Source organism: Scyliorhinus canicula, chromosome 10 (assembly GCF_902713615.1).
Source record: "Scyliorhinus canicula chromosome 10, sScyCan1.1, whole genome shotgun sequence".
Lineage (NCBI taxonomy): Eukaryota > Metazoa > Chordata > Chondrichthyes > Carcharhiniformes > Scyliorhinidae > Scyliorhinus > Scyliorhinus canicula.
Window position 1 is genome coordinate 85,397,212 of NC_052155.1, and position 12,631 is coordinate 85,409,842.

At 45.7% G+C, this 12,631-nt stretch overlaps 1 protein-coding gene across 22 annotated transcripts in view; it reads left to right on the top strand.

The window, feature by feature from the left end:
- Positions 1-12,631, top strand: part of dtna (dystrobrevin, alpha) — a 254,287-nt gene that overhangs the window by 67,439 nt on the left and 174,217 nt on the right. For all 22 annotated transcript variants that reach the window (XM_038809268.1, XM_038809270.1, XM_038809269.1 and 19 more), the window contains exons 3-4: positions 5,548-5,628; positions 12,067-12,280. In XM_038809268.1, the coding sequence (XP_038665196.1) occupies positions 5,548-5,628; positions 12,067-12,280 (295 nt within the window). The remainder of the gene's footprint in view (positions 1-5,547; positions 5,629-12,066; positions 12,281-12,631) is intronic.

The window sequence follows — 12,631 nt, forward strand, 5'->3', positions numbered from 1 at the left end:
CCGCAAGAAACTTCAGAGAGTCGTGAATACCGCCCAGTCCATCACACGAACCTACCTCCCATCCATTGGCTCCATCTACACCTCCCGCTGCCTGGGGAAAGCGGGCAGCATAATCAAAGATCCCTCCCACCCGGCTTACTCACTCTTCCAACTTCTTCCATCGGGCAGGAGATACAGAAGTCTAAGAACACACACGAACGCTTCTTCCCCACTGTCACCAGACTCCTAAATGACCCTCTTATGGACTGACCTCATTAACACTACACCCTGTATGCTTCATCCGATGCCAGTGCTTATGTAGTTGCATTGTATATCTTGTGTTGCCCTATTATGTGTTTTCTTTTATTCCCTTTTCTTCCCATGTGCTTAATGATCTGTTGAGCTGCTCGCAGAAAAATACTTTTCACTGTACCTCGGTGCACATGACAATAAACAAATCCAATCCAATCCAATATCCAAGGGGAGATGAGAAGTGAAATTCACAAGAATAGGTTAGTTGAAATTCTATTTTGGTGGAGATGCAAAACAGAAGATGGCAGATCAGCCATACACCACTGAAATCTCTGCCCCAGCCATGTTAAATTCTGCTCTTATCTTTCAGCGCTTCATTGAGTGTGGATGTGTTGCAGGGGACTAGAGATAGCCCGATGTAGTATCTATTTTTTTCCAAAATGGACACAGAACTAATGTTGGTATTACAGATCTGTTCGTTTAATATCTATGATAGGAAAAGTTTTGGAGTCTTTCATTACGGATTACATTGCCATAGATCTGGATAAAGAGAACATAGAAGTAGCCATCATACAGTTTCAAAGGGGTAATTGGGCTTGGCAAACTTCTTAGAGTTCTTTGAGTGGGTAACAAGATGGAAGAAAACTTTTTTACATTAGAACATCACAGATCTTGAGTAATAGTGTAGATGATTTTTAGATAGGTAGAGTAACTAAAAGCACTTTGGCCGTAATTTTCCTGCTGTTCTCGCCGGGCGGGATCTTACTATCCCGGCAATGGCGAACTCCTGCCGCGGGTTTCCCAGCGGAGGGGGAGCGGTGCATCGAACGGAAACCCCATTGACAGTAGTGGGATCAGAAGATCCCGCCGCCGGCCAGTGGCTGGCCGCATTCACCGCGAAACATGGCGAGGGGGGCATGGAAAATCCCAGCGTCTATTTCTCGGGCTGGATTCTCTGCCCCGCCGCGCCACATTCCTGTTTCATCCTGCCGGCTGGATGCTCCACTATGCCAGCTAGTCAATGGGATTTCCTATTGTGGGGTAGCCCATGCTGTCGGGGAAACCCCCAGACCCCAAGCAAAAAGGAGCATCCCGCTGGCAGAGAATCCAGCCCCTAGTCTTTGATGGTTCAAGAACAATGGATCATAGAAAGAAGATTAAATGTAAGCGTTTTTGAAAGCGAGCAGGAGAAACTTCTTTATACCTACAGTTGTGAGGTTTTAGCATACGTGTACAGGGTTATGGTTGGTCAAAGAAAATAAAGAACTTGGAATTATACAGTTCTTTTCACGATATTCGCCAGGGCACTGGGGATGACTCTTCTTTGCTCTTCAGAATAGTGTCATGGGATCTCATTCGAAAGACAGCATCTCTGCCACCACCTCCTAAAGTGCAATGCTTACTCAATGCCACACTGGAGTGTCAACCTTGCCTTTGGGCTTCAGCTTTGAAGGTTCAGAAGCGTGTGTACTACCAATTGAGTCATGGTTGACGCAGGTGAGGCAGAAAACATGGCAACATTGAAAGTTAATTTTGATATTGGGATAAAAGGCAACTGGGAATAGGTTGGGTGGATGTTTTGAAAAGTGAAAATTACTATGCACTGGTTGGGCCAAATTAATTTTTCATGTTGTAACTTCTGTGTATTTCAATGAGTGGCAGCAGACTGGAAGTGCCCTGCTCAATGGATTTGCCAAGCAGGCATCTTGAAACCCTGAGAACCAGCACAGTGGGATATGAAATTCATCTCTGGTTGTAGAGTATAATGGGCAGTAGAATTGGTGGTCGATTTTACATTTCACCCAATTTTCTTTTCCAGTTATTGCTCGATTTACTTCACCGTCCAAGATAAATTTCTACCTCAGTGGATTCCTCTGTGGGGGTTACCTTTGCATTCACAAACAGGAATATTTCAACCCTGGCAGATTCTTAAAAACTGTTTTGTGCTGATTTACAGGGAGGATTGGGACTTCAGATTGCATTTTACTAAGTGTCAAGGAAGACAGTGGCATAGTGGTATTGTCACTGGACTGCTGATCCAGAGGCCCAGAGTAATACTCTGAGGACCCGGGTCGAGTCCTGCCATGACAGGTGGTGGAAATTGAATCCAATAAATATCTGCAATTAAAAGTCTAATGATGACTATGAAACCATTGTTGATTGTCGTTAAAAAGCAGAGATGTTTCACTCATGTCCTTTAGGGAAGGAAATCTGCCAACCTTGCCTGGTCTGGCCCACATGTGACTCCAGATCTACAGCAATGTGGTTGACTCTTGAATGCCCTCTGCATGGCCAGCAAGCCACTCAGTTGTATCAAACTGTTACAAAGTCAGAAGAATGTAACCAGATGGACCACCCGGCATCGACCTGGGCGCCGGGATCTACAACGGCAATCCCAGCCCTGTCGACCCTGCAAAGTCCTCCTTACTAACATCTGGAGATTGTGTCAAAATTGGGAGAGCAACAGCCTGACATAATCATACTCACGGAATCATACCTTACAGGTAACATCCCAGACAGCACTATCACCATCCCTGGGTATGTCCTGTCCCACTGGTCGGACAGATCCAGCCGAGGTGACGGCAGAATGGTATACATTCAGTGGGGAGTTGCCCTGGGAGTCCTCAACATCAGCTCTGGATGCTATGAAGTCTCCTGGATTCAGGTCAAACATGGGCAAGGAAACCTCCTGCTGATTACCGCGTACTGTCCACCCTCGGCTGATAAATCCATACTCTTCCATGTTGAACACCACTTGGAGGAAGCAGTGAGGGTGGCAAGGGCATGGAATGTAGTCTGGGTAGGTGACCTCAATGCCCGTCACCCAAGAATGGCTCGGTAGCATCACTACTGATCAAAAGTCCAGTTCTAACGGACATAACAGCTAGACTGGGTCAGCGACAGGTGGTGAGGGAACCAACAAGAGCGAAAAACATACTAGACCTCATCCTCACCAACCTGCCTGCCGCAGATGCATCTGTCCAAGACCGTGTCAGTGGGAGTGATCAGATCCCTTCCAGCCTTTTGGAGACAAAGACCCGTCTTTATATTGAGGATACTATCCATTGTGTTGTGTGGCATTACCATCATGCTAAATGGATAGATTCAGAACAGATCTAGGAAGTCAAGACTGGGTATCCATGAGGCACTGTAGCCCATCTGCAACAGCAGAATTTTACTCAGCTACAATCTGTAACTTCATGGCCCAGCATATCCCCATTCTTCTGTTACCACCAAGCCAGGGGATTACCCCTGGTTCAGTAAAGAGTACGTGAGGGCATGCCAGGTGCAGCAACAGAGAAAAATGAGATGCTAACCTGGTGCAGGTACAACACAGGACTACTTGCATGCCAAGCAACATAAGCAGTAAGTAATCAATAAAGCTAAGAGATCCCATAGCCAACAGATTGGATCTAAGCTTTGCAGTCCTGCCACATCCAGTCGTGAATGGTGGTGGACAATTAAACAACTGAAAAGAGGAGGAGGCTTCATAAATATCCTCATCCGCAATGATGGAGGAGCCCAACACATCTGTTCAAAAGACAATGCTGAAGCATTCGCAATACTCTTCAGCCAGAATTGCCGAGTGGATGTGCATCTTGGTCTCCACCAGAGGTCACCAGCATCACAGATGCTAGTCATCAGCCAATTTGATTCATCCCAAAAAACAGCTGAAGGCACTGGATACTGCAATGCCTATGGACCCTGACAATATTCCGGCAATACTGCTGAAGATTTGTGCTCCAGAACTTGCCATGCCCCTAGCCAAGCTGTTTCAATACAGCTACAACACTGACATCTAACCGGTAATGTGGAAATTTACCCGGATATGCCCTGAACACAAAAAGCAGGACAAATCCAACCCAGCCAATTACCGCCCCATCAGCCTGCTCTCCACCATCAGCAAAGTGATGGAAGGATTCATCAACAGTGCCGTCAAGTGACACTTACTGAGTAATAGCCTGCTCACTGACGCTCAGTTTGGGTGCCACCAGGGTCACTCAGCTCCTGACCCCATTACTGCCTTGGTTCAAACATGGACAAAAGAGCTGAATGCGAGAGGTGAGGTGAGAATGACTGCCCTTGATATCAAGGCAGCATTTGATTGAGTATAGCATCAAGAAGTCCTAGCAAAACTGGAGTAGTGGGAATCAGGGGGAAAACTCTCCACTGGTTGGTGTCATACCTCGCACAAAGGAAAATGGTTGTGGTTTTTGGAGGTCAGTCAACTCATTCCTGGGACATCACTGCAGGAGTTCCTCAGTGTAGGGTCCGAAGCCCAACCGTCTTGCGCACGAGGAGGTTGCATTTATCCTTCGTAGCGCCTCACTCAATACTCCCCAATTTATCTCCCCTCACAGCTCCCCTTTCCACTTTACCTTAATCTTCACCATCCGCTCACCTCCCTGCCCTCTCAGCCACCTGTATATGCCTTGAATTCTACCCTCCCCGCCACATCCGGAAGCAACAGTCGCTCCAGCAGGGTATACCTAGGCAATGCTGGCTCAAACCCATGATTCACACACAACGGCATTAACTCAGATGTCCCATCCATCCTAAAGTGCCTCCTCAACTATTTCCACATCTTCACCATGGACTGAACCACTGGGCTCCCTGAGTACCTGCTCAGCGCCATTGTCAACGCTGCCGTCACCATAGCCCTTAAGCTGGACCCCTTACAGGATTCCTCCTCCATCCTAACCTATTCTACCCCCTTTCCTTCCCACCATTACCTTACCTTCGTCACATTCACCGAAGATCAGCAGATACATGGGAACATTGCCACTTGGAAGTTCCCCTCCAAGACACTCAGCATCCTTGACTTGGAAATATATCGCCGTCCTTCACTGTCGCTGGATCAAAATCCTGGAACCCCCTCCCTTATAGCACAGTAATTGTACCTACACCACATTGACTGCAGCGGTTCAAAAAGGCAGCTCATCACCATTTTCTCAAGGACGTTTAGGGATGGACAACAAATGCTGGCCTAGCCAGCGAAGCCCACATCCTGTAAAAAAAATTCATGTGAAAAAAAACCATGCAGGGAGGTGGTGAGGATAATTATTTGACATAGTGAAGTGTTTATGGTCTGAAATGCAAACCTACAGATTCACAATCACTTTGAAAATTTAATTTAACTTTTCAAAGATAATACCTAAAAAGGGAGAATTTCCCGAGCTTTTGGAGAGGAGAATGGTACATGTTGGATAGCTCTGACAAAGGTTCGGTACAGGTATGATAGGCTGAACAACCTATGATAGTTGCTTTCCTACTGTGATTATTTGTTTCCTTGAATATTTTTTGTCTTTATATCAGGAGCCCAAGACTTGGATCGTATTCGTTTATCCACCTATAGGACAGCTTGTAAACTCCGATTCATTCAGAAAAAGTGCAACTGTAAGTGTGCCTCATTCCATAAGATAAGTGTGCAATGAATTCCTTCCCAGTCTTGAAGGGCCAGATGGCCTACTCCTACTCCTAGTTCTTATGTTCTTATGTTATATTGTTTGACTATAGAGTCATAGAATCATACAGCATAGAAAAGCCCCTTCTGCACATTGCATCTGCGCTGGTCAAAAACAACCACCTAACCATTGTAATCCCATTTTCCGGCACTTGGCCCATGGCCTAGTATGCTTTGATCGCAAGTGCACATCTAAACACTTGTTAAATGCTATGAGGGTCTCAGCCTCCACTTTCTCTTTCAGGCAGCGAATTCCAAACTCCCACCACCCTCTGGGTAAGAAGGTTTTTCCTCACATCCCCTCTAAACTTCCTGTCCCTTTCCTTAATTCTATGTCCCCTGGTCGTTCATCCCTCCTCCAAGGGGAAATGTTCCTGTCCATTCTATCTATGTCCCTCATAATTTTATACATAGCAAACGTGTCTCTTCTCCCCCCCCCCCCCCCCCTCAGTCTTCACTTCTCCAAGGAAAGCAATCCAAATCTATCCAATCTCTCTTCGTACCTAAAAATCTCCACCCAGGCAACATCCTGGTAAATCTCCTCTGCATCCTTTCCAGTGCTATCACATCCCACCTGTAATGTGGATTCCAGAACTGCACACAAGACTCTAACTGTGGCCTAACCAATGTTTATACAGTTCCAGCATAACTTCCCTGCTCTTAAACTCTATGCCTCGGCTAATAAAAGCAAGTATACCATATTCTTTCTTAATACCCTATCCACCTATTCTGCTACCTTAAGGGACCAGTTTACATGCACACCAAGATCCCTCTGATCCCGCTGATCCTCGGTGCTTCCCAAGGTCCTGATGTTTATCATGTATTCCCTTGCCTTGTTTGACCTGCCCAAGTGCATCACCTTACTCTTGTACTGATCGAATTCCATTTGCTAGTGATCAGCCCATTTTACCAACCCACCTATGTCCTCCTGTAATCGAACGCTATCCTCCTCACAATACAACCCTGCCAATTTTCGTATCATCTGCAAACTTAACTGATCAACATTCATATCTAAATCATTTCTATAAACCACAAACAGTAAGGCCCCAACACTGGTCCATGTGGGACCCCGCTGGACACTGACTTCCAGTCAGAAAAACACCCCTCGACTATCACCCTCTGCTTCCTGCAACTCGGTCAATTTTGGATCCAATTTGCCAAATTTCCTTGGATTCCATGGGCTCTTGCACTTGCTATCAGTGGGACTTTATTAAATGATTTGCTGATGTCCAAGTAAACTGCATCAAATGCATTGCCCTCGTCTACACACCTGGTCACCTCTTTCAAAAATTCAGTCAAGTTGGTCAGACTTGACCTCCCCTTAACAAAACCATGCTGACTGTTTTTGATTAATCCCTGCCTAACCAAATGCAGATTAATTCTGTCTCTCAGAATTGCTTCCAATAGTTTCCGCACCACTGAAGTTGGACTGACAGGTACTTTCCTACTTTATCCCTTCCTCCCTTCTTGCATGATGGTGCCATATTGGCTGTCCTCCAGTCCTCTGGCACATCTCCTGTGGACAGAGAGAATAGAAAATTATTGCCAGCGCCCCTACTATTTTCTCTCATGCCTCACTCAACAGCCAGGGATATATTTCGGGGGCGATTCTCCGAGCCCCGCGCCGGAGAATTGCCGCAACTGCGCCCCGACGCCGGTGCACGATTCTCTGAGGTGCGAAGAATTGGCACTATTTGCGCCGCCACGTTTGATGTGGCACCGACTGTGGGCCGCTGGAATCGCCGATTCTACGGCCCGGATGGGCCGAGCGGCCGCGCCAATACGACAGAGTCCCGCTGCCGCCATTCCCCCCTGGTCGCTGCCGGCGGGAAGTCTGCGCGAACGGCCGGTGGGGGGGGGGGGGGGCCTGTGGTGGGGGGGGGGAGGGGGGCCTCCGATGGGGTCTGGCCCACGATCAGGGCCCACCGATCTGCGAGCTGGCCTCTTCTCCCCCCCCGCCCCCCCTCCCCCCCCCCCCCCCCCCCCCCCCCCGGCCTACTTTCTGGCACAGCTGGCCCCTGAACACCGACGCCATGTTGGTCGGGACGGGCGCACTAAAGAAGTCCCCCGCACATGCGCAGGTTGGTGCGGCCCAACTGCGCATGCGCGGGTTGGCGCGGCATCTATTTGGCGTTGCGAAAGGAGGCTGGAGCGGTATGAACCGCTCCAGCGTCGTGCTGGCCCCATGTGGCGTTCACAATAGCGCGAACACTTGGGCTCCATATTGGAGAATCGCCCCCTTCATCTGGCTGCCAGATATTTGTCGGTCTACCTTTAAGCCTGCCAGACCACTCAGAACCTCCTCTTTGAATATGTTGATCTCTTTGATTTTATTACAGTCCTTCTCTCTGATTCTATACGCACGAGTGAAGACTGATACAAATACACACTAATTACCACTTTGGGGGTTAATGGGCCCTACTCTTTCCTTATTTTTCTTTTTATCCTTAATGTACCTGTTCACATCACTGCCAAACCATTCTTAAATTGACTGAGGGATTCTGTGGTAATCCCCCCCCAAGGCTGTTTCAATCTAGAGCCAAATCAAAGGTGTGTCTTGGTTTGTAGCAGCCGTCATGTCAGCAAGCAGGTAGTCAACCAATCAAATTGAAATGGTCAGGACACAACAAACCAGCAAGTTGAAAGTAATTAAAGGCTTCACTTTTAATTTCATTTTTCAAATAGCAACATAATTGTATAACAGGAAGCTAAAATAAAGATAAACAGATGTTTAAAAAGTTAAAAAAAGTATGTGGAATTTTTTGATAATTGTGGAGAAATTTGACGTTTTGCAATATTAGCTTTTCTGGGCCAGTGACGATGAGCAGTAATTGTGCTCTTGAAACCTCATGTACACCTCATTCAACAAGGTGTAACTTTTCTCCATGTTTTTTACAGTGAGGTTAAACACCATTAGAGTGGAAGTACTCATTTGCGAGTGAGATAGCAGTTTGTGGAAACCTCTACAGGGCAGCCTATGGTGACGCATAGACTCACTGACAGCCTCTGGATTTCCAAGTTATTCTGCATATGTCCTAACTCATGAAGTTGTTCTCAGTTTCAGTGGAGTAATGATGGGTAACACTGACCATTTCACTGTCATTACCACAGCACAATCCATGTCAATGGATCACTAAAGGTCAGAGTCACAAGAGCAGTGTGTAGGTTGTTGTATAGGGCTGCAGTCAGAGGGGGAGTGAGGTGAACCTATGGGAACATTTGTGGAGAATTTTGAGTTGAATGAAAACTATTGAATGAAATTCACACACCAATAAAAATTTCTGACAATACAAGGGCAAACATGTTCAAGCTAATTAAATATAGATTTGGATTAATGCCAAGAAATTCTTTCACGCACGGAGAGAGATGAACATCCAGCACGGACTTCCAAGATGATTATTAGAAATAAATATTTTAAGAAATAATTGGATACTGAAATAGGGAATTCAGAATCTCTCGAAATTATTTAATTGTGATTGGTGAAATTATTTTCCTCATCTGTAATTATCTTGTGATCTTTTATAAGTGGATAGGGAGCTAGTTCAGGTCCGCAGTGATAGATGAATGGAACTTAGTGAGGGGTCAAATGCACACAGATGAATTTTGAATTATTGAAGACTACACAGGGTGGGGTTCAGATGGAGAGATGGGAAGAAGTAAAGCTTTGAAATGACAAAAGTCTACCTGAGGCTTTAGTGGAGATAGGAGGGATTAGTGATATTGCAGGGCTGTGAATTTAATTTCCTGGCGATGGATAACATTTTGGTGTTTGAAGCTCATCACGGGGCCAAACAGAATTCCAAGGCCGTGCACAATAAGTTTAGCCAAGAAAAGCAGTTGGGGGAAGTAGATAAAATTGGCTGCCAGGGTGTGGAGTTTTGACAGAAACCAAACAAAATGACTTGCTACCAGTGCCAAACTAGTGAAGCATCTGAGGCAGGGCACAAAATGTATTCTGGGTGGGAGTCTTCAGCATTCCCCACCAACAGTAGCTCAGTAGGGCCACTACTGGCTTAGGTGGCAGAATCCTAAAGGACATAGCTGCTAAACTGGGTCTGTGATAAGGGAACCAACAAGGGAAAAACCTACTCTATCTTGACCTCACCAATCTGTCTGTCGCAGGTGCATCTGTCCATGATGGTATTGGTAGGAGTGAGCACTGCACTATCCTTGTAGAGATAAAGTGTTATCTTCACATGGAGAATATCCTCCATCATGTGTGGCACTACCACTGTGCCAGATGGGATGGATTTCAAACAAACGTAGCAACACAAATTTGGGTATCCATAAGGCGCTGTGGACCATCAGCAGCAGAAGAATTGTATTCAACCACAATCTACCTCTTGGCCCGGCATATCCCCCACTCTGCCATTACCATCAAGCCAGGGGGTCAACCTTGGTTCAATGAAAAATACAGAAGGGCTTGCCAGCAGCTGTGGCATCAGGCATTTAGAGAAATGAGCTGTCAAACTGGAAAAGCTATAACACAGCTTGTATGCCATACAGGGGAAGCAGTGTGTGAAGGCAGAGCTGAGCAATCCCACAACAAATCGATCAAATCTGAGCTCTGCCGTCCTGCCACATCCAGGCATGAATTGTGGTGGACAATTAAACACTAAATGGAGAATAGTACAGAAGACTTGCGCTTCAGAACGAGTTGCCCCCAGCCAAACTGTTCTAGCACAGTTACAACACTTAATTTATCCAGAAACATGGAAAATTGCCCAGATATATCCTGTCCATAAAAAGCATCAGTCTACTCATGTTCATCAGAAAAATGATGAAACAGGTAATTGACAGTACTATCAGTGGCACTTACTCAGCAATTTCACTGGACAGTAATCTAGGGGCCCAGGCTCACCTGGGGAATGGGTTCAATTTCCACCACATTTTAAAATCAATTTAAAATCGATTAATAAAATCTGGCATTGAATGCTAATCTTGGTAATGGTGACCATAAAACTGTCACTGATTGTTGTAAACACCCATCTGATTCACCAATGTCCTTTAGAAAAGGAAATCTGCTAATCTCACCTGGTCTGGCCGATATGTGACTCCACACCCACAGCAATAGTTGACTCTTAACTACCCTCTGATTTGGCCGAGCAAGCCACTCAGTTCAGGGGTATTTGGGGATGGGTAACAAATGCTGGCCTTGCCAGTGACTCCCACATCCCATGAAAGAATAAATTTTAAAAACCCGCTCACTGAAGCTCAGTTTGAGTTCCGCAAAGGGTACTCAGCTCTTGACCTCATTACATCCTTGGGTCAAACATGGACAAAAGCACAAATTCTAGAGGTGAGAGTGAATGTCCTTGATATCAAGGCAACATTTGACTGAGTGTGAGACAAGTAATCCCAGCAAAGTAAAGCATCTCATTAAATGAGATGCGAATTAGGGGAAATCTCTCCATTGATTGGAGTCATAAATAGAAGATGATTGTGGTTTTGGGAAATCAATCATCTCAGTTCCAGGACATCGCTGCAGGAGTTCCTTAGGGTAGTGTCCTAGGCCTAACCATCTTCAGCTGCTTCATCAATGACCTTCCCTTCATCATAAGGTCAGAAGTGGGGATATTCACTGATGAATGCACAATGTTTAGCACCATTTGCGACTCCTCAGGTACTAAAGCAGTCCATGTCCATATGCAGCAGGACTTGGACAATATTCAGGCTTGAGCTGATATATGGAAGTAATCTTTATGCCGCACAAGTGTCAGGAATTAACCATCCCCAGCAAGGCGAAAGCTAACCATCTCCCTTTGACATTCAATGGCATTACCATTACTGAATTTCCACTATCAACACCCTGGGGATTATCATTGACCAGAAATGTGAACTGGAGCAGCCATACAAATACTGTGGGTACAAGAGCAGGTCAGAGGCTGGGAATTCTGTGGAGAGTAACTCACCCCCTGACTCCCCAAAGCCTGTCTACCACCTACAAGACACAAGTCAATGGAATTTTCTCCATTTGCCCAGATGAGTACAGCTCCAACAATGCTCATGCTTGACATCATCCAGCACAAAGCAGCCCATTGGCACCCCATTCACCACCTTAAATATTCACTTCTTCTACCACTGATGCACAGCACATTCTCCCCGTGTCTACATGGGTCTCACCCCCACAACCTAAAGATGTGCAGGGTAGGTGGATTGGACAGGCTAAATTGGCCCTTAATTGAAAAGAAAGAAAAAAAAATGAAACTTTTGGTGACTTTAATGAGATGCTTTAGGTAGAGTGGAAACGGGACATAATGGCAAAGTTAAAGATGACGTGAGTTGGGCGGCAGTCAAGAATAAAAGATGAGGGAGCCGGGCTCAGCTGCTTCTATAAAACTTACCCACATATTTCTTTTTTACTTGTTTAGTGCACTTGGTAGACGTTTGGAATATCATAGAGGCATTCAGAGAAAATGGGCTAAATACAATGGATCCGAATGCTGAACTCAGTGTGGCTCGCTTGGAAGCTATCATCTCCACAATACTTTACCAGCTGAACAAACGCATGCCATCCACCCATCAAATAAATGTTGAACAGTCCATTAGTTTACTTCTGAACTTTCTGCTGGCTGCCTATGATGGGTAAGTTTGTATGTTCATCTTAGTCTTTGAACTTTATTGTAGTTCCAGTGCCTGATGGCAATTGTCCAGTCTCAATGGATCTTTTAACAATCATATAAAAGCAAGATCCTGAACTTTCTCCTATTTATTTTTGGCATTCGAACAGAAGAAAACAGAACATAACATGAAATAAAATCAGAAAATGCTGGGAATACTCGGGTCAGGCAGCATCTGTGGACAGAGAAACAGAGTTAATGCATCAGATCAATGACCTTTTAGCAAAATTGGGAAACCTGAGAATTGTGATGGGTTTGAGCAAGTGAAAGGACAGAGGGTGGGAAAGAGGAAAAATAAAAGGAAGGTCTGTGATAG